The 23,383-nt window shown below is 40.8% G+C and overlaps 1 protein-coding gene across 3 annotated transcripts in view; it reads left to right on the top strand.

The window, feature by feature from the left end:
• Positions 1-21,600, top strand: part of ADAMTSL1 (ADAMTS like 1) — a 503,340-nt gene extending 481,740 nt beyond the window's left edge. For 2 of the 3 annotated variants that reach the window (XM_074931329.1, XM_074931328.1), the window contains exons 23-24: positions 5,015-5,215; positions 6,273-9,236. In XM_074931329.1, coding sequence (XP_074787430.1) covers positions 5,015-5,215; positions 6,273-6,493 — 422 coding nt within the window. In that variant the 3' untranslated portion in view covers positions 6,494-9,236. Of the gene's footprint in view, positions 1-5,014; positions 5,216-6,272; positions 9,330-12,391; positions 12,502-13,433; positions 13,655-15,192 lie in introns of those variants that run through there. The other variant, XM_074931327.1, reaches the window with a different exon arrangement.
• Positions 21,601-23,383: the final 1,783 nt, after the last annotated feature.

The raw sequence follows: 23,383 nt of genomic DNA, 5'->3' as shown, positions 1-23,383 counted from the left end.
TGTATTGCGGTCTACCCCACTTTTCTGTAAGAGTTCAGTAAAATATATACAGAATCACAGAATATTTTTGCTTGCTTGCTTTATTTCAGTTTTAATGTAATTAATAGTTCTACTGCCAAATTCATTCTTTCCTTCTCTGACAGGTATTTCAGATAGTAGTCAGCAATCATCTTTCATCTTCCCGGTTTTATGATTGAATAGGTACATGTCTGTGACTTGCAGTCAGGGACATAGGCCTTCTGGTTTGTAAGTCTAGCTGAAGGTTCCTGTGAACTTTCTGTACTAAATTTATTGTACTTTGTGATGCCCTGAAACATGCAGTCCCTAACAAATTAGTATGCTCATTTTTTATCAAATTCAGCCTTTTTTTCTTGATTCAAAGTATTTTGAACTAATGCAGCATAAACATTAGCCTATTTTGCAAGGAGTGATCACTGTGAAAGCAAAGCTTTAAAAGTGACGTTTAAGGTACAAGCGTATCATTGAACATTAATGCCAATGTATCCACACTGCACACAACAGTGCGTGTTTACATCCATGCTATGCTACCTATCTCTTAAATAGGAAATAATTTCCAAAGATGGTAGTGTTGGCCTAAGACAATGCAAGAATTTCATTTCCAGCTCCACTGCTGGCACGTGGCTTGGCATCAGGTAAGACAGCATGTACCTCTATGTGTCTTGGTTAGCTGCTGGAAGAATGGAAAAAAATGTGAGCTTACCTGCCACAGCACAGCAATTTTAGGGCTCCAGTTGGAACGCTAAGTAGTTTGTTGCACTCAGACTGTAGGACTATTTTTTTAAAGAAATATCAAAGAAACTGTCTCATCTTGACCTGAAGTCTTTACTCAGATTCCACCTTTAATAAATATTAGAAATATTGCCTGGCATTAATCAGCAGGTCAATAGTAAATTAGAGAGCTATTTGTTAGACAAATATGAATGCATGAAAATAATCTATAAGAATATATATTTTTAAAGGCAATGCTGTATTTTTTTATTTGTATTACAAACTATACTTAGTATTTGCAAAATATGACATTTTCACCATTGTTTGACATACAGTTTTGCTGATTTAAAGCATCAGATTGCCAAAAAAATGAATCCTCAAATCAAGAGCCTTTGCACTTGTTTTTTCTGTCGTTCAAGTCTGCAAGCAGAAGAATGATGCATGGTTTGTATTTTGTTCTCTTAGCATTAGTACAGTAGCCTACAGTCTTTCTGCAGCAACACTCATACAGAAAGTGTTGCAGAGATATAATTGGGAGCTGAAATTGGCCTATACTGTGCAGTTATTCTTTCCTTTCAAGGAATTATTAGCATTGTTGTGAAACATTGGTCTTCCCTCTCCAAATACATCATTGTTTCCCGTGAAATATTAACATTTTCCCTACTGAAAGATGTAATATGCATTTGAATTTTGTTTGTATTTCCAGCTTTTGCCCATCCATGACTCATTCTGACTTTGAATAAATTCAGAGTCACAGTAGGCTTTCGAAGGGAGGCTGAAGGCAATATTTTCTTTTTCTACTTAAGAAGGACTGAAGAAGGGTCCTTCATGCCAGAGCTTTCATTGCTTAGAAACAGTCCCCAGAAGTGTTCCCTCCTTGCCTTCCCAAGGGTTCTGATGCACTAAGCTCTGCAGTAGCTGTGTTGTCTAGAAACAAAGCCAGTTTTCCCTTCTCAGGTATTAAGGGGACAGGTGTTGAGCAATGTCCACAAGGATGGGAGGAAATAGACAATAGGTGTTGGTAATCTGCATTAAATTGTATTAAAATTATTCCTGGGAGATGAGAAGGGGTTATTAATGGAACATGGGGTCTTATTGTACTCTGGTTCTCAGTTAATATGGATAAAACACAGTTTATGCATCCATACACATGGGAAATGTATGGGAAATGTCACTTGTGAAATGTGACTGATGCTTGTTCTGCATACACAATTGAGGAGTATCCAATACATGGGAGTCTCATAGGTGTTAGTAAAGTTTTATTGTTAAATGTTAAAAAACTAATCATTACTCACTGGTAGAAGGCACCTAGGAAATAGTGCTTGGAGGTTTTCCCCCATATTATTGACTACTGGCTGTTCCTTTTGCTAATATTTTATATAAACAGTTTGGAAGAAGAAATACACAAGGCAAGTAAAAGTCAGTACTAGGAAGACTGTACTGTTTGGCCCGACAATAAGATTTTTAGAGAAAAACAGGCATGAACTAGGATCATTTTCACACTGAAGTGAATTTCAGTTCCTCTGTGTTTAACATCAAACTGACCTTTCTGCTTTCTTCATTTATGCTGTGCAGACTGCTTGCAAATGCAGACAGTAAAACTGAGTTCACAGCATGGCTTTGTCAGTTGTCATGGCTATATGCTGACCTGTGGAAGTCCCTGTAATTATCTTAAAATGCAAGAAAACTATTAAAAATTAGAATGCTGTAGTCGAAAGTCATATAGCCACTTATTGCTAAGTTTGTCCATTTCCTGTATATTCCTTTGTTTTCCATTGCTTTTAACTTAGGCAGCCTTAAACCTGTGAGGCTGAAATCTCTCAGCTTTTACTTGAGAATGAGTATCTTGAAAATTGGAAGAGTTGTTTTTCAGCACAAAAGCAGGAGAAAACACATCAGTACTCAATATAAAAAAATAACATAAAATGAAGCATAGCAGGAATAAACAGAAATAGGAAAAAGGACTGAGCAGCAAAGAAAGCCGTCTTTGTGATCAGAAAGTGAGTTCTGGGGAGAGGACCGCCAAGGGTAAAACTGCTTTAGAGCTTGCTAAGGAAATCAAAACAAATAGCAAAGACTCTTTACCCTTAAGAAGAAGTGGAAAAAGGGAAGAGGGGAAACTACTCCAAGCAATGTGCACTCTCTCATTCTGCCTTTTTTCTTCCCTTTGTTCCTTCTTTTTAAATATTTAGCTGTATTAACTAGTTCTTTGCCAGTTAAATATTGTCACTGCAACTGCAGAGCTTACTGTGTGTGGCACTTGAGTTCCTCCAGGGAGCCCTTGCTGTCTCTAATACCTATTTCACAGTGAACCAGCCCTGAAGGGCAGCTTTCTCAAGCCCACATCCTTCCCTGCTGTGGATGCAGGCAGGGTTTGTCAGCAACAGGAGACAAAGAAGACCCATGTATCCACTACACCAGTGAGAGACCCAGTATTTATCCTTACAAGCAGCAGATGTGGGTTCCCTCAGTGCCTGGATCTACCTCTTTAGCATGAAAAGAGCTGGGATGTGCTGTGGGTCACCACTGGCTTTTTCCATCTTTTATGAGTTGTTCTGCTTTGTATAAGCAAGAAAGCTTCAATTCTCACGGGCAAGGCAGCACCTTCTGTTGTAGGAATATTGTAATTAGAGGTATGATTCGGGGCAAAAGGCAGACAAGTAAAAACTACATTAGCCCAGTCCCTTGTGGTAGTTTAGGTGTGTGACCTAAGTCAGAAGAAGGGTAGCAAGGGTTCCTAAACAAAGTGATGTTCTTCTCAAGTCTCAAGGATTTTGGACATCAAACTGGTCAGCCTACATGAATAGATTAATGAAAATTGTATTTTTTGCAGTGATACGCACCTCAGTAAAGTGTAGGTAAATTCTTAAGGAAAAAATCTATAGTTAAATAAAACTTTGATTGCAACAACTCTGTAAGTCATCTTACCTCACTCATAGGAACAGTAGTTGCCCAGCATATATTTGTTGAGGATCTCCTTGAATGGACAGACAAGAATGAAAGGAAGAACAGTAATAAAAATGTCACATTGCAGTGTCTGTTCATTGTGTAATGCAGCTACAAAGGCATCATATCCACGTTCTTATTTGTCTCAGTGAATAAAAAATAAAAATTGAAATTATATAAAGATAATTTCATCTTTCAGTATTTTAAATTTGTACTGTTTTTTTTATCCCATTCCTCTTCAACAGTGCTAGTGTGAATGTTTATGTATATATGTTATAGTTGTTTATAGAGTACACTTCTTTCAGAAGGGATTTTTTATACAATAAAGTAATTCATTAGACTTACATACTAATATAAACAAAACATTGTAAAGTTGCAGTATAACAAACTAACAGCATTAGCCAGACATTTCATGTATCAGTGAGATGCATGGAAGTGCAGGACTAGCCTAAACTACAAGCAGTCCAAGCATCCCTTGCACATGGCTTTTCTGGCTTTCCACCCCTGCAATTGGTGTGGATGGGTTGTACCACAAAAATTGCTTCGTTTTTCTTTTTCCCCAGGAAATATATAAGGCAACTTAGCTATCTTTCCCAGGATATACAGGTCTCACAAATCTGCAATTTGTCATGAAACCAGCGAAGTGTGCAGCTGGTATGAGGACCAGAGGAAATAGTGTCTTACAGGTACTCTTCTTCAGCTCAACAGGCAAAGAACTCTCTGTGAACCTAAACCTCATCAGATGTGCTGATAATCCATAAGCATACCCATACAATGCTTCAGAACAACAGAGTTTTTGCAGTTGCTGGTTTTGGTTGGTTGTTACTTGAGAACTGCCCATTGCTGGGACAAAAAACCTCTAAATGACTGTATCTGTTTTTTCAACAGTTGTTTGTGTAACAAGAATTTTGTATAAACTTTTGTGTAACCAAATATTATTATTTTTAATATTAAAAAAAAAATAAGAGAAGAAGGTGGACCTGTGGTTTAAATAAGGTTTGAATGCCAAGTTCTGCTTTTACTGCTTGTTCAAACATGCTCCTTGAGCTACATGTATAAACTCCCTATCCCACTTTCCTCAATACTAAAATGAGGATGATGCAAACTAATGGAAACATTTGGATGCTTGATATAAATATTTCCAAACTGATCTGAGATTATCATATGGTGGATTGTCTGGCTTTTGGATAATATTTTTTCAGCTGATAAGAATGTATTCATTACTACTACTCCTGTTTTTCATGGAATGGTATGGAATTGACTTCTTCCCCTAATTTTCAACACTTCAACACTTCAAATCATGCAATTCGGTACTGAGAAGCACGTCCCTGTTTTTTAGGTTGTGCTGTGGACGGTCATCCAATACCGAATATCACTTGGCTTTACTCTGGAGAGCCTCTCAGTCTGCAGCACCACCTCCTGGCAGCGGGCCGGATTCTTCAGATACTCAACGTCAGTGATGCTCCTGGTGGTGAAATCAGTTGCCTTGCTCAGAATGAGGCTGGCTCTCTCACACAGAAAACGTCCCTGGCTATACAAGGTAACTTCCCAGCTTCAGTCCTACTGCCCTGTGAAGCTCTTGCCATGGCCTCCCCTGCTTTGCCTTTTTCACCCTTGATTTTTTCTCCCTGAAGGCAGGACTGTCATGCATAGCAGGAAATAGATGTTTTGATGTTTTACTGACATGGACATAGATTTGCAGGACTACCAGGTACCTTACAGTATCTTAGGTTTTACTTTACCAAAACGACACCTGATGTTTCTGGCCTACTGAGCATAAAACAAACCTTATTGATTCAAGCTATACTTAGGCTTATTGAGTCTTGACAATTTTCTTGTCCAGAAATTAAAGACAGAGGTGTCATAGTTTGAACTTCTAAAATTAGAAGCCCCTCTGTTAATCTGCTATAGTCAATGTTTCACAGTGTCTTCTTGCCTGAAAACCCTTCACTTGTAAAAATACTGCAACTGTTATATATACACCCTAGAAATACACTGAGGGTGATAAAGCCACCCAACAGAGCAGTGTGGATGGGTTGGAACAGAGTATACAGCTTTCATTGCTCCCATTCTCAGGGATGGAGTGGAGAAGAATTTTACTTTTCCTTAAATTTTGCCATGAAATTTTAAGTGTGTTGCAACTCTCCCATTCATCTTCAGGATGGATGATCTGTATGCTCTACCTAGTGAGAAACATGCTGCTGTAAGATCATAGAATTGTAGATGCTGCTGGTAACTGCAGTTAACCACATCTTCACTAAATCACATCCCTTTAAAAATAGAGATGCAATTCTCTGCATCATTGGCATCTGGCTTCACTAAACTGCTCTACCATGTCATTCATTTTCCATGACCAATGTTTCTAAGCACCAAAAAATTGGCTTTGTTACGCCAAAGACGGTCACTGGATTACATCAAGTGAAATCACATTCCTCCTTTGTCCGTTGCCTGGTGCCTTGTAGGCAAAGGTGACTTCCCTTCACATGAGACACCAAGTCCAAATATTTCATCTTGGAGAATATCTCTGACGCCTTTTCTAAAGGTCTCTTGCTGTCAGTTTTTTAGTGTTAACTTGTCTCTTCCACAATTTTTGGCAGAATACCGGTGGTCAGTGGACAAGCTGATGGCTTGTTCAGCTTCCTGTGGCCGCAGAGGGGTGCAGCTGCCCCAGCTGAGGTGCTTACTGGATGGGGCTGAAGTCAACATATCCCACTGCAAAGAGAAGCCCAAGCCAGCCCTGCAGCCCATTGCATGCAACAGGAGAGACTGCCCTTCACGGTTTGTCTGTCCCATGTTAAAATGTCATACATGCTTTTAAGATCTGCTTGAAGAATTCTTTGCACTGGACATCATGCCACTGCAGCCTCTGCAGCCTCTCTGATGCTGTCAGGAAAAAAGTCACGGCTAAAAGGGAATTTATGAGTGCTTAGCCTAGACAGTGGGGCATTTGTAACAAGATTTGTGGAAAACATTGACAGTACACAGTAGAAAGAGAGTTTACTCCTTCAGCAGTTTGGTTAGAAAATAATAGAGAGGCTATTGCCTGCTTTTTATTAGCAAAGTTCACAGCTTGAGTTGTCTTGGGTGTTTCCTGCCTCACCCTGTGTTTGATATAAATATCATGCCTGTTCTGAGCTCTGTACATTTGGGAGTTTAGACATCCAAGAATTGTAGTCATATCTTTTTTATGTTCCCCATGGCTTCATACCAGTTTATCCCATCAATACAACAGACAAGAAGCTATGTTCAGCAGTTATTTTTGGTTTTATTCTGAGTTCCTGTGTTGCCTGAATATCAATATGGGCTGGACTGAAGCTGCAAAGAATTCCCACAGCAAGAGTAGAAATGTCTTCTGTAAAATGGGCACATCGCATTGGATGTAGTGGGCATGAAGAGGGGTCAGACTGAGTTCTGCCTCCTTTTGGAGATTGCTAGCTTGTGGTTTCCCTGGGATTGAAACTCTGCCACTGTAATCCCCTGGTTTTCAGTTACTGTTAAACACAATGGAGCCAGAACAGCTTGAAAGACTTCTGACTACACTTAGGTCTTCTTCTGCTGTTTCTCCCCATGCAAAACACTTTTCCTTCTTTGACATCCTTTGATGCAAAGAAGAATACGTCCTGAGTATTTCAAAGAAGAATAAGCCTGTCCAGAGAGTCGGTGTAGTGTTATACTCCCTCTGTGTTAAAAATGTTCTACTTCTGCAATTCAGTGGCTCCTTGGCTGAGATGTGTAAAGATGCTTTTCCATATTTTTCTGGGTTTTTACTCCCTCCTCTCCCTTATTTCCACTATGCACATGGTGCATTTCAGTATACAAGCCCTTGAAAGTAGTCAGGATCTCAAGAGAAATTTAGTACAACTTCTTTCACTCAACAGGAATTGGGGACTTGTATTAAAAAAAAGAGTCAAAACTGAGGCAAGGAGAGGTGCTAAGCAACCTGATGACAAGTAAACGGTTTTACTGAGTTTGGGGTAGATGGCAAGGTTCTGTTTACTTTTTAAAATATATTCCTACCCCTCTTTGCAGGCAAATGTTTTCTGAGTTGCCAGTTGAGTCATAAGAAGGAAATCAAAAGAGATTTGATGAAATACGAAACATGCTCATTAGCAGTGGTTTCCCTTGGTGATGGCAGTAAATTCTGTGGGAATGGTTTATATCTTTTTATACCTTCCCTGAACTGTAACACAACCCACAATCCTCCCTCAGCTTCTGAGAAACTGCTGAGATGTAAGCTTGGAAATAAAAGTTGATTAAAATGCAAAGAAGAGCTTTACAAGGGGGTGCGGAAACTTCAGATTCAGCCTCACCAAATTGCATGAAAAAAGTAGCAGTGGTTTTGTTTTCTGTGTTGGGAGTGTGTTTGTTTATATACTTGTTTCTGTGACCACGGGAGTTAATCACCTACAGAAGACTGGGGAATAGAAGTGGATGCCTCTCTATGGGACTGTCTAATGCCTATTTTTAAAGTAATTGTAAACACTGATGGTGAGGAACATATAGGCACTATTTTCCTCCCAATAACACACAAATCCTGCCAAGTATCCTGAACCTTAATGAAGCAAACTGCTGACTTGACCATAAAACTCTTCAGGAAACTAGTAATCAGTTGCATCCTTCCTACCTTTCCCAAAGCTGACTGTGAGTGGTTCGCTTAATGGTCCTTATAGAGAAAAAATGTGTTGTCCATCTTGGTAAGAGTTTGGACCTGGACTATTATTTTCTGTTGTTACAGGCTTTTCGCTAGTTAGACTGGATTTTTTAAACCCCAGCACGGAGGGGTCCAGAGCCTCAGCCCAGCTAGTGAATGCATCGTCTGAGCTCAAGAGGAAAGAATAAAGGTGTTCTTTGTCCCTGGCCTGACTAAGCCCTGAGCAACCTTCAGGCCTTTCTGGATTACCCTAGCCATCAGGGGCATAACAGAGCAAGCAGACACCAGCAGGACCCAGCAGGCTTTTGGCTATTCTGTCAGCAGCAAGTTCAAAGTGGCCTGTGAGCTACTCCAGCAAATTTACTGAGATAGTTTCCCTACTAAGGGATACAAATGAGCTAGTCATTGCTGGCATTGTGACTGCAGCCTGTGACCAGGGCCCTTGTGGCACAGTGGTGTAAGAGCAGTCATGCCCAACCCCCATGCCTGGGTTAGAAATATTTACTAAGCTTTAAAAACAGCCTTAAGTGCTAGAAAAAGAATTCTGGGACCAAAGAGCCTTGAAAGATATAATTTTATGAAAAATGTGCTCTTTTCTCAGCTTTCATCCTCTGAGCAGTTTTCAGTGACTACTATGGGAGGCTGAGGCACTCAGCACCTTCCAGAATCACACCCTAAGTGAATCAAGCCATTGTTGCCTTTCTTCGGTCCAATACATGAAGACTTGTTAACACCAGTGAACCCACAAATGGCGGCACATACCTCCTCCCTGACCTGTTCACCTTTCTCTCACAGATGGATGGTAACATCGTGGTCTCCTTGCACACAGAGCTGTGGTGGAGGTATCCAGATGCGGCGAGTAACGTGTCAGCGCCTGACAGCGAAAGGCAGCTCTGTCCCAATGTCAAATGAGGCTTGTGCCCAGGTGTCCAAGCGCCCTATGGACACACAGAAATGTAACAGGCAGCCCTGTGCTGAATGGGTGGCCTCTTCCTGGGGCCAGGTAAGGAACAAGCCAGCAGTCCAAGGACAGCCTCATAGTGTGGGCTGGAAAAAAGTGACAGAAAATGAGTGAAGTGATTTTGCACCTTAGAGTCTTTAGGTTATGGTCTGCAGGCTTTTGAGGAGGCAGCTAATTTGCTCAGCTCTTTTCAACTCCATTTTTGATGCACTCCATGCTCAGATATCTGTAGCTTCCCACAATGCTTAGAAATGCTGCTTGTGAACAGGACCTTTACTGCAGACCCTTGTATCATACTCAGTGTAAAGGTCTGCAGCTCCTCTTTATGACAGGTGACACATCTGGGAAATATCCTTCTCCAAGTCTTAATTCCCCTTACTACCAAGTGAGGGTGTTTCAGTTTTGGCTGGTAGGAGTCAGGGCTGATGCTTGTGATAGGTTTGCAGTGGCAGGGCTGTACAATATCCCAGTTTTACAAAGTTGGTGATTTTGCCCGAGAATGCCAAAAAGTGGGAACTTTCTTGATTTGCTTCATGGCAAAAAGCAGAATGAAGGACTAAAAGCATTTTCAGACTAGTTTATGCTGTTTTGCAGATCTTCAAATTCTCTCCTTGCAGCTTCATACAATGTTCAGATGTTTAAAAGATTCACTCCATAAATACCAAACGTTCCAAGTGTTTAGAGTTAAATCACTTTATTGTGGGAATCCATAGAAGAGTTTTGTTTTGTCTTTGTCTGTCTGTCATCTATGAGATTTCCTGAAAAGACACTCGTCAGTATATAGTCAGTTATAACCCAGGTCTAGTCATTACTATGTGCTTTCCTCCCTTTTCTCTCCACTCTAGCTTGACTGAGCCATATGTGAAGGTTAATGAGTCCACTACAGTCTGGATTTAGGGGTAGAAACTAACAGATTTTAGCCCAAAGATCTCCAGAGTAGTGATTCACATGGGGGTATAGCATTCCAGGATGAATGAGAGACAGGGTTAAAACCACAGAAGTCTGTTTTGCTAGGGATTAAAACCAGATACCATACTACTGTAACATCGCTTTTGATGAAATAAACGTTTTTAAAGGGAAAAAGAAAAAGCAGTTTGACAATACCAAAGTAGTGATACATCTAATTGAAATGATGAGTCAGGCAGAGATATAGAAGAGAGGCTTCTTACCATGCAAGAAGAGGCTAAGAAAATAATTACTCAGAGTAGCAACTATCAGTCTTGACATACAGGGAGCTATCATAAAATATTTTGCCTCCTTTTCTAATTAGCATGTGGTAAGTCAGTTTGGAAACAATGGCAAATGCAATCTCATTGTATTAGAGGTTGGACTAATATGATAATTAATATCCACATGCATTCTCTATTTGCTTGAGTACTTTGAACTCTATCAGGTTTTTTTATGATGGTAGTAAAAATTGTCTACTAGGACTTGTTGTTGTTCACTACCTGAAAACAACTTCATTTAACTCTTGTCTGTATATTTTGGAAATTTCTCTCATGAAAGGTGATTTAGTTGTTGTATTACATTTATGAGTAAAGCTTTGAATTATCCTTTTATATGAAAGAAGCAAATTTTCACTCCCTGTGGAATTCCAAGTAAGGGCTGGATTATCCTTGCAAAAGCCAATTACCTCATCCTTTTTTTGTAGATCCTTATGAGATACATAGATACATTGTTCTCCATGGCATCATACTCAGCTGACACAATCAAAAAGATCTGAATTAATTTCTTAGACCTAACCTCTGTGCATTATAATATAACATTTCTTCTACCTAGGTTAAAAATACCCAAGTCCCACACGATTCTATACAACTCAGTGTCCAGGCAGAAGACTTTTAGTTAGGAACAAATCACTGGCTCAGTGAAGCAGTGGATCAGTGACCTTCTCAGTAATACGGTGTACCAAGGCCCTTTTGCCCAGATGTAGTGACCAACTTTCCCAGCTCACAGAGAAAATAAACAGACTATCTACTCGACCCCCACCTCTAGAATGAATTCCTCCCCTTCTGTTAATGTTAGTGCCATTTTGACTTCCACTATGTAATCCTTTCATGTTTTAAAACTAGAGACTCAGGCTTGCCAGTGATGAGGACTGCTAGCCCCAGCCGTATCACAGAAGTGCTCCACATACTCCAACAAACGACATTTCCATGCACCTTGCTCAGTGAGGTGTTGACTGGCAACAACTGGAAACCTGGCAGTCGCTGCTTCTCTCCCCCAGTGGTCAGGGAAGGAAGAAACAGCAGCAGGAAGGGAATATTATGTGAAGAGTAAATGCTAGCGTGAGCAGGGCTCCTACTGATGGCGGGGTTTGAAGGGGGAAGACGTATCCGTCAGCAGCCCTCCCCTGGCAAAAATTCCTCCCTCACATTAAGGTCACTTTATTCTACCCTCTGTCTGTTCTTGAATGTAATTTCTAGATACTTAGAAAAACAGTTTTCTAACGGCTGATATGATTTTAAAAGAACACAAATACATGCTTCATACCTATAGCCAATTATAATTTAATGAAAGGAGAGGATTAGGGAAGTTAAACAGTAAGCATGTGATTGATAAGCTTGAATAGGTTGGGATAAACTCAGTATTGAAGCAAGCTTGCAGATCTGCTGTGTTCATCATGCTTGCTGCTTTTGTTTATTGTCTTGCAATGCTTTTAAATTATTAAATACAGTGGAGTATGTTCTTGGTTCAATGCATTCTTGGTTATTTACTATTTGTCCATAAAATGTGATAGTACAAGCTGCAAAATGCACAGTAAAAGGAATGTGTTGGGAATTCCTATATGGATCATACATTCTTGGCTAATGACATGAGAGAATTTTATTTGCCCTAACAGATATATTTAAGATTGAACTATTGAAGAGGACAGATAATGAATCTACAGAGCAGATGTAGAAATACAGTTTGAATGCTGCTGGGGGAGACTGAGGTATGGCAGAAGATGACTGCACTTAGTCTTCAAAGCCCGCAGAGCTGCAGGAAATGCTCAACAGCTCAACAGTCACTGCATGGCAGTATTGACTTTATTTCACCAGCAGTCTTACAAAAGGGAAACGTGTCCTGCCTTTTACCTCCCTTAAGTGATTTTTCTTGGTTCACAGTGTAACGGACCTTGCATTGGACCACGACTGGCTGTACAGCACAGACAGGTATTTTGCCAGACCAAAGATGGGACTTCTGTGTCATCCGATCAATGCAGTGTCTTACCAAGGTAGGACAGGAATCTCTTATGTCTGAAACCACTACCCTTTGTAGAGATGTTGAATGGACTAGTGACTTAACTGGCAACTTCAAGGTTTCCCTTAGGTAACAAAGAGCTTATGCTGCAACCCATAGTTACATGGTACAGATCTCACCACTCTTAAGCCCAGGCTTCAGTATGTGTTCCTATGAGCCCCAGAAAAAGCACTAGTTGGTCAACAACTGTAAAGTCTTCTAGGCATGCCAAATCCTGACTGTCAGTCTCCTTCTCCTTTACTCAAACATGAGCTCTAACTGGGGGAAAAGAAGAGACTCCACAGCTTTGCTTTCCTGCAGATAAACTTCACTGTCCACATTGTAAAGATGTATCTACTTACATGAGTCTTAAGTAAGTAAGTCATGCCTGGTTCTTTGGCTCCCACTCATGTATTTTCATTATCTGTGTGACAAAGAGGTGGGAATGAATTGTGCCTCTGCATCTTCTGTGAGACTGCGTTGAAGCGAATGGGAGGTTTTCAGAAAAAGTTTTGTTCCCACTAGCTGCAAAGCCATAAAATAGTTACAAAGCCCTACTAGGTCTTACTGGTCACCACTTCATTCGTTGCATCTTTTTAGTGGACCTCTGGCTGGCACTTTATGGAGAGGACATTTTGGCCAAATCCTCAAATAGTTCAAAAAGTAATTTAGCTCCAGTAGCACTATATCAGTGTGCACCCAATGAGGGTCTGGTCCTTGAGTTCAGTTACAAACTGCCTTTCAGTGCACTGGAGTTACCCCTACTTGCACCCATTGAAGACCTGACCCATACAGTGCTCTGAGCAAATTATGTTTGAGATATACAAGGCTTGCTATTCCTGGAGCTTGCATGACACCTGGAATGGCGTGTGCTTTCTCCCTGGGCAGCGTGGTGACAAGTCACCCCTCCCTCCCTCCTGCCCGCAGGCCATTGAGCACCCAGAACTGCTGGACCGATGTCTGCGGCGTGCACTGGAGGGTCAGCCTGTGGACCGTCTGCACAGCTACATGTGGAAACTACGGCTTCCAGTCCCGGCGCGTGGACTGCGTGCATGTCCGCACCAACAAGCCCATGCTGGAGCATCACTGCTCCTGGAGGCCACGGCCAGTGAACTGGCAGCGCTGCAACATCACTCCCTGTGAAAACGGTACTTTGCTGAGAGGAGGGGAGGCAGTGTGGCATGGGAGGAGGACAGAAGGCAGAGTCATATCTCAGAAATGCAGGACTGGGCCTTGGAGCTGGGCATCCTGGGGAACCTCCAGCCTGAACTTGTGCAAAACACAGCGTCCAAAACTCAGCACTCCAGTGGGGAATGGTGCCCACTGTGGTATGTTGGTGATAGTGTCAGCACTAGGACTGTGTCCCCTTGCTAATAGCTTGTGAAATAGCTGATGCAGTCTTAACTTTCCATTAATGGTACAGACAGAAAGAAAAACACAAATCACAGAGTGCTGACTATAGTTAAAATAAGTCTAAATCCAGTGGAGGGTGCTTGCTTTCAGGTGACAAGCAACTAATTGGGCCTGACAAAGGACTAGGAAAGTTGCAAATATTTAAAACAAAGCAAAACAAAAAAAGAATATATGATAATGCTTCTTTGGAAACAATGCCCCACTATGGCAATATCTGCTTGAGAAACACGAGGCAGTGCAAGTTTAAATCACTATCCTTTCATTTGCCCTGACTCCCATACTTGCTGATTTTGATGGGCACATAAGCTGGTTGCTGTGCAATCATTGCAGAAGCAGCAGCAGAACCCACCTGTGATTGCCTACAGACACACCAGCTCCAATGCTCACTCTCACTAGAGGCAAAGCTGACTCCGTAGGTCCAAACCCACAAGCTGAGTTTGGGGTGCTCTAAAGAAGTGGAAGGGCTGAGGGAAATTACAGGTGCCTTTGCCAAAGCAAGACTTTTGTTGTCACTCCAGCCTCTTCCTGCTATATAGAAATGTCCAGCATCTAGACAACAGTGGAATTACTTGGCATAGACATTACTAGAGAGGGCTGTACAATTGACCTGAGATAAGCGCTCTTTCCAGCCTTTAGCATGGTAAGTGGGACTACCTTAGGTACCACCACATCCAAGGTCTTGCTGGGATCCTGGACAGTTTTTCAACCTGGAGCTCAAAAGCAGGAGGCTGCAGACCTCAAAAACTGTCCAAATGATACCAGGACCTAAGCCCTAGAGGACTTCAAACATCTTCACCCTAGGCTGTGTTCTGCCACACATGTGTGAAAAACACAACACCCAGTCAGCTGGAGTGACATTCCCACACACTGTCTCTTCAAATGCAAAAGACTGGCCGAAGTGCTTCTGAGTTACTCTGCTAAAGTAAGTTTCCAGGGTTTTTTACTACTTCAGTTTAACAATGGTTATGAAACTCCTAGAGCCTCCCTAAAATGTTGATAGATGACAAACTGACAGTGCTGGAGCAGCCTTAGAAGCCCTCCCCCCAGGCTCTGAAAGGAAAGGCTGTCCACCACATTCTTCTTTGCACCTTCAGCTGCTTGAAGTCCCTGCTCCGTCTCTGCAGCAAGTCAAACTCAAGCTCAAGTGAAACGTCCTAATATAAAGCTATCTATCATGGTCCCCCTCTTGGCCATCCCAGGAAATGTTCTCAGGTAAGAAATCCTTCTTCCATTGCTTCATCACCATTTCTCCTTTTTGTTTCCCCTTCGGCAGTGGAGTGCAGAGACACTACAAGATACTGTGAGAAAGTGAAGCAGCTCAAACTCTGCCAACTCACCCAGTTCAAGTCACGGTGCTGTGGGACTTGTGGAAAAGCTTGAAGAGAAAAGCAATGAAAACGGAGGAACAAGGGGATCACAGCCTTTGCTTCACTGAGGCAAGGACTTTTGCAGAAAATATAAAAGGAATTCTTTTTTTCATTTTATTTATTTATTTCCCTTAAAAAAAAAAAAAAAAAAAAAAAAAGAAATTCTTTTACCAAATGGTAGTTGTAAATGGACTTGACAAGTTTTCCCTTCTATGAATCTGGAAGACAGAATGCAGCAAAACAAGATCATGGGGGTAGATGACAATGAGCCCCAGTGCCACCAGCAATGGGCCTGAGAGGAATGGGGCTGCTCCATAATCCACGTACATGCCTGGGAATACACCAACAGACAGATGGGGAAGTGGATCAGAGTAAAAACCTATCATCACATTGGACCACCCACTATGAAATAAATAATCAGCTTGACAGGTCAGGGGGTACTGGAGGGGAAAAAAAAAAATAAAAGTTAAACATTCAGTTGTGCAGTATACAGATACCTCATCTAGCTTAACTACTTTAAGAATATAAGCATATAATTTTGCTTTATAAACCTATTAGTTACATCCAAAATTTATTTCCTTTTTTTTGTTTTTCTGTTTTTTTTTCTTTCTAAACCCCTCTGTCCTTTTAATGCCAGGCCTTCAAATTATTTCAGTGGGAGATCCTTGTGATCTTTGAGGATCTAGTGTCTGGGGAAGTTAAGCAATGGTTTAGTAATGCAAGTGAGCCTAAAACACACCTTAAAATGTTCCCAGGTTGTGCTTGTGAGGGAAGATTGGGGGTAGGAGGATTACCCTCAGCACAGAGGCGAGGTGATGATAATTATTATCCAGGAGAAAAAGAGGACGTGTGATCTGCTATTGACAGACTGTGATACAAACCTGCCAATGATGTCTTGTTGTGGGCACAGGCAGGAAAGATAGAAAGTGTCTGTTAGTAAGAGGAGCTACTTCACATATTGCACCCTACTAACATTTATTTGGAAAAGAGAGGGAGTACAGTTCCCAGAGTTCATGTGCTCTCAGACCTGGGGTTTTGGAAAGGAACTTGAGGAATTGGGTTTTCCTGTCCTGCTAAGGTGAAATTTCTCTCTCCTGGCAGCCTTTTGGACAAGTAGCAGATAAGAGCTGTATTCTGATTTCTTGTGGTTATTCCTACTCAGTAGAAACAGAATGGATCAATCATCAGTGGACTAAAGCCAACAATTTTTAATAAAGTTGCTCCTCAAGCTGCCTCCCACAACAAAACAGTTGCTATAAAGCAGCACATTTTTAAGCCCATGTATAACACTCTGAAGATAAGATCTAAAAAGTGAGGCTCAGACATCACACCCACAGCATGGCTTTGCATGCTGTCTGTGAGTCTTTCCCACTGACCAGCTGCAGTGGTTATTCAGCCACTGAAGTGCTTCAACCCTTTAGATCCTAGGCACTCTTTGCTTTGCTCAGAATAGGGCCCTAAAATTAGAGGAGCTCTGCAGAGTGGAGATTTGAGCATTGTGAAACTTTAAAGGAGAGCTATCTGGATTGGAGGCTTTGGTTCAAGACCATCTCTAAATTAAAGACTTGACTGTGCCTCTCCCGGTGGGCTTATGCCTTGTGGTATGTTAATGAAATGCTGTTCAAGTACAGCTGTGTTACAACTTCCATGACATGTGGATTTTTCAGAAAAACTGGGAGTCCACTTTTGAGGTGAGTGCCAGGTTCACGACATTATAAACTGTCTTGAGTTAGTTCGAAACACATCTGGCAGTGAACACTCTTACTACAAATGGGTCTTCAAGAAATAGCGTTGCTAAGCATCAGTGCAACGTTTTATTTAAGAAAAGAAGAATGTCTTTCTATGTAAGTAAATGTATATCTTTCTGTATATTTATTAGGATTTCTTGTATAAAAAGTGCAATATTAGTAATTGTACATTATTTTGTCCAGATAAAACTATTTTTTTTTAAATCTCCCCAGAATTTTGTTCCTCTAAAATCAACAATAATAGTGTATTTCTCTTAACTTTAATAGCACTTGCATTTAATTGGGGATCTGCTTCACTGTGCACAGAGTGCTTTATAAACTATGACATGGCAGAGGGATGATGTTTTTAACTTGTGAAATTATAGTTATGCATGGAATGAAGGACAATTCCTTAATAACAACAATAATGATGATGATGATGATGTGGTGAATTTTTCTAGTACAGTAGTTAACAAAAAGCAATACAGGGAAATATTTTCATTTGTTTAATAGCAAAACATTCAGATGATCACATGCTGAATTGTATCTGTGTAACTGCACAGGATAAACACAAGGGATCAGATCTGGAGGGGCCACTGTGTTGTCTCTGCACAATGTGAGTTAATTTCACATGTCTGTCCTCTGAATTGTGACTTGGCAGCATCTCTGTAAGATAAGGATTGCTGGATATTTTATGAAAGATGCTTTCCTTTCCTAAAAACAAAACAGTAAATTTGTATTTATATAACTTTTGTACAAGTAATGCAAGTTATATATTTAGCTACTGATGTCTGACATGTTGTTTATTAATCTTTTTTAAAAAAGCCAGCAAAGTAGCAAAGCTGTTGGAGTACTCTGTCCTTATTCAGTATTATGATAGCAGCACACAGCTGTTATGCAAAGTACACATGATCTACCTGCCCTGGGGAAAGAGGATGTCTCAGCTTGTTTTTAAAAAGTTTCCAGCCATAAAGATTCTGCACCCTGTCTTGGAGATCTATTTTAATTATTCATTTGCCTTGCTTTATTCTTTTTTGTTAATGTCTTGCTTCAGTGCTCTTGCAGAACTACAAAGCTATCACTGCTGGTCCTAGGATCATGGAAATCAGTAAAAGTATACTCCTTTTTTTAATATGCAGCTGTGCTTAAAGACATTTTGTAACTCTCATCAGCAACCTGTGGCATGAAGCAACCCCTGTTACTTCAGTCCTTCCTTACAGGTCACTGCTGCCTTCAGTAATGGAGCTTCCAACTCTTGAAGCATCAAGTGCATATGTATAAGAAATCCTGGAAATGGTCAGAATTAAAAAGGGGAAAGGAAAGAAGAAATAAATAAAGCAAAAGCATTTTCCCTTAACAAAAACAAAAACAAGTTTTGAAAACTAAGCTGGTTCTGCCGTTGCCCTTTTCAAATGAATTAATGTCTCTTCTAAAAGTGAACAGTGATTTTGCTCTGATTTACTGATTATTTCCCTAGCGTGATGTTCCTGCATGTGCTTTTTAGACACCTACACTGCAGGGAAATAACACCTCACACCTACATAAACACACAGAGATGCAAGCCAAAGACCAGACCTAAGACTTCCAAGCAGCACCACTGAATGCAATGGGAATTTGGTCATTCGTTTTGAGTAAAACAAGTATAAAAGCTGGTGTTGATGTAAAATGAACAGCAGGCCAGCTTAGGTTCTCAAGAGAATAATTATTCTCTTTTTATGCATATGGCTCTAGTTACCAGTCAAGTCAAAAAGCCTTCAAAACCTTCAAAGCAGGCTTCTGGTTTTGTTCTCCCTACTAATTTTCCTCAATGAAGAAAACCAGTTCTGCAACAAGAAGTAAAATGCAGTGCTGAAATGTTTCCCACAGGATACCTATTCCTGCCCCCTGTTATGAGGCAAGGTAATCACAGCTAAACTACTCCAGGCATGTACATCTATGTACATGCTCTTAAAACCATAGAAGACATAGGCAGAGTTTTCCAAAGTAACCTTTAGCTGGAAATTTTTTTCCTACTATCTGGCCACAGTCATATGGACTCCAACTGAAGGTTTTTTTCCTTTTTACGTTATAATCCTTTTTGCAAATTATCCTATCAAACAAAAAGCTAATAATCCCCTTACTATCTGTTTGGTGCCCAAACAACGATTGATAAATAAATTTGATTATTCATCAGCACAAGTTGACACCTGTATTTGTAGAAAAATGTGAACCAAAAGCTTACTCTCTTCCAGATTTTCTGGGCTGTAGAAGTCCTTGTAAGTTCTTAATAGCAGCTCTCAGTGAGTCACTGATCATTTCAGCTAGTAGTTGAATGAATTAACTTCAGTGTCAGATTTTTCTTCACAGACTACTAGTGTATACAGACAGGAAGCTCAGAACTGCTGATGCTAACTATGGCTCTGCATATTATCTGCAGACCACTGTTTGGAATCATCAATTTAACCATTCTCTTCATCCTCTTATTTAAATTTATATGTATATTTATCGATAGTGTTATGTATTAACTGTCATACTCAGCTTTTATTTGTGGAAAATAAACCAAAGAAGATGTCAAATACTTTAGTTTGCACAAAATTGATAGAGGGGACAATTAAACATCCTTTTTCTATTGATCTTACACATTTTTCACACTAAAAGCATATCAGTTAATCATCATTTTCACGTACATAGCTTTTCATCATCTCCAGCCAACATGTCCCCTCCAGTCAATCAGAATCAAATCTAAAATCTTGTCATATACATAGTCATTTTAATAAAATTTTGATGTAAAGTTCTAAGGTATTTCAATAATATCCAACCCAACATGTTATTTATCCAGATTTATAAGGGGAAAAGCCATGTCTCAGCATCTCTTCTTCTGATTGCAAAACTTATTTCTATCCTCCCCTGCCTTTTCACGAGATAAAATACTTGCTCCCATTCTCAGCTTCACATGTGAAAACATGAACACAATACAATTTATTCTCCATCTGTCACTCTGAGAAGCAGATATGGTATTCAGCCTCACCTTTCCTTCAGTGATCAAAGATGAAGACTGAGAGTAGAAAGTCCATGAAATTACAGACTCCAGTCCTTCCTTTTTTTGCTAGAATGGTTACAAAAACCTGTAACAGCCTCTACTGAGCCAACCAATACATTCTGAGTGGCTGAGGCAGCAAGGCTGAGAGTACACAAGTGCCTTTGCATTAAAGAAGTATCAAAGCTGGCTCCATCTGGAAGAGTTCTTATTCAAGTGCTAAAAAGAAACTGACAGAGCACAAAGTAGCTCATGACATGTATTTAAAACAGGATCATCAACAGTGGATCTTCATTCCTTGTATACCAGCTTACGCTCATATAAAGAACGCTTTATGCAGGGAGAAGCAAGGTTAGCACAGCAAAAAAATGTCTCTGACCAATAAAAATATCCAACCAAAAAAAACCAAAATAAGATGAAACAAAATCAGTTTGTATTATTGCCAGAAATACTGAGGGCAAAATGTATACCCTATCGCTGACATGAAAAGTAGCTGACAGCATGAAGTAATAAGTGAAAGTGTGAAAGTTGCAATATTTGCTGCCAATATCACCAGGTATAGCCACAGTCAGATGCAATTCATTCTCATGAGAATCTTGCCAGTGCTTTTGGTTTTGCTTTTAATGCAGGAAGCCCACTGGATGTGCTTTGCCCTTCATGCTTACCAGCTTCACACTGGTGACTGCCTCTAGCATTGTGACTGATGAGCACACACGTTGGTAGACCTGAACGTGCTTACTTCACAAAGAAACAGGGGGTTGCATGGGAATGTCTTTAATGCCCCTCTCTGTATCAATCGATACCATGTGCAAGTTATACTGCTGCTCTGAATTGTACACGTTGATTGTCGATGAAGTGTGTCAGATGGGAAGGAATGATGCAGCATTGTGTCACCCACTGCACACCCATTTCTCCTTGGCACCTCACTGTCCCAGTGACAAGAGCCCAGAGCTCTTCTCACCCTCACTTGCTTACATAGCTCCAATGAGCTCTGCAGGTCTTTGACCCTGACAGCTGATCTAATTACTAAGTTTAGTTACTAAACATTATTTCTTTCCAAGGAGAGATTCCATCCTACCACACTCCTTCCATCCTCCCTTCAAAATAACTGCTTCTGTCAGCAAGAGCAATGGCTTTTGAGGAAGATGGGCTCTGTGTTTCTCAAGGCCAGATTCCTCTGCACAGCATGTCAGTGAAGCTACTTGTCCTGGTTTCAGCTGGGATAGAATTAATTTTTCTACCCAGTAGCTGGTATAGAGCTGTGTTTTGGATTTAGGATGAGGATAGTCTTGATAACACACTGACGTTTTAGTTGTTGCTAAACAATGGTCAGAGACTCTTCAGATTCTCTACAGTCCTGCCAGCGAGTAGGCTAGGAGATACAAGAAGCTGGGAGAAGACATGGCCAGGACAGCAGACCCAAACTGGCCAAAGGGATATTACATACCATATGATCTCATCCTCACTACATAAAAAGAGGAAAGCTGGCTGGAGGTCACTGCTCAGGAACTGGTTGGGCATCATTTGGTGGGTGGTGAGAAACTGCATTGTGTATCACTTGCTTTGTATATTCTAACTATATTATTATTATTATTATTATTATTATTATATCCCTTCTTTCTCTTGTTCTATTAAACTGTCTTTATACCAACCCATGAATTTTAACTTTTTTTCCAATTCTTTCCTCCATCCCACTGCAAGGAGGGGAGTGAGCAAATGGCTGTGTGGTGTTTAGCAGCCTGCCGGGTTAAGCCATGATACAACTGAAGAACCAGCACTAAGCTCACACAACAAAAGGACCCCATGTCCTACAAAATGCACATCCTTCACCACAGGCATCTTTTTTGTCTCAAAGGGTACCTCCACACTTGCCAAGACACAAAAATTGCCCTGAGAGCAGCTGAAAGACCAGGCATTGGGGTAATTCGCTAAGGGTATAGGAGGGCTGCAGCAGCGAAGGCGGGACTGCAGTAGCTGAAAAGAGCCCAGGCATGAGACTCCTCTCTTGCACAGAGCAAGTACTCTGCAGCCAGGGAGGAACAGGGAGGCACTTCAGCTGGCTTGAGCAAGGGATGGGGTTTATGAAACTCCACTAACTAGGGCTTTTAAGCCAAAACAATGGACAAATGGTGTGCTACTTGTTCAGGTTGCAATTCTCTATCCTTCCTGCTAAAACACTGCTTACCTCAGAGTGAAAAAAAAAGGGAAAACCAAGAGTGTTGCCTAAGCCTTTAAGCCCTTTGCAAAGAGAATCTTTATATTTGTGTAGATAGAAATAAAAGTATGCAGTTTTATGTGGTTAAAAGGGAAGGGAACACCAGGGGGTTTTACTCTGGCTGCATATAAATACTGTTTGTTTAAGCAGTGGCAGGATGTGAACAATTGCATGGTAAGCATATAGTTATCCACACGTGCTTAGGACGACATGGGCATGGGAAACCACTCCCTACTACTACCCTCTTTAATACTATAAATTAGTCTGCTGCTTCTAGGTCTCATATGAAGTCTGAGCCTACTTCATTTAGAAACTCCCTAGGGCCAGTGGCAAAGCACAGTAATAAAACCTGAACCAAAAAGATCACACCAGACAGGCTATAAACAGCTTGCTTGCCAAGTGAGAAGCCAGGACGGGTTTCTTTCTTTTAAGGAAGTTCTTAATGGTTGGGCTGAGGAGTAATTTGGTTTGGCCTACGTGGAGACTTCCCCCTAACCCTCTTCAACATGCTCCTTTTTTTCTAAGTGCATAAATTATTGGTTTAAATAAATAGCCCATGAGGTTGGTGGATACTTGTTAAACTACTTCACCTACTGAAAGACTGATGGAGTCAGTTTTCAACTAATAGCATACAACCTAGTGATTGTATTACCAAAAAAGAAAAAATCTCAGTTAACCCACTACATAGAAATCACATCAGATCAAATCCAGCTGTGCAGGGAGGATTCCACTGACACTTTTCTTTTTTTGGCAGAGAGCAAAGCAAAGGGTCACCCAGCAAAGCAGCACCCTCAAGCCTGTGTGATGGCACTCAGCAGTGCTGTATGAGCCCTCTTGCCTGTCTGGGGGTGGTTCACACCAGCAATCAGAGCACTAGTGAGCTGGTGAAAAGAGGGAATATAAAGCCAAACACAGCATTGTCTCTTAAAGAGTTACCCTATTTCTTCCCTGCTTAATGAAGCCTAAAACATCTGTGGGACAGACACGCAGCCAGATGGAGAAGTGAAAAATCAGGTTGCCCCAAAGCAGTGTTTCCCCACAAAAGCAAGAAGAGAGGCACAAATCATCAAATTACTGCTTGCAATGTGGGAAGGAGTCAGAGACACTAGTACTGTAGGGAAAAAGGGATTTGTAATGGG

This window comes from Athene noctua, chromosome Z (genome assembly GCF_965140245.1).
Source record: "Athene noctua chromosome Z, bAthNoc1.hap1.1, whole genome shotgun sequence".
Lineage (NCBI taxonomy): Eukaryota > Metazoa > Chordata > Aves > Strigiformes > Strigidae > Athene > Athene noctua.
This window is presented reverse-complemented; position numbering and strand designations above follow the sequence as displayed.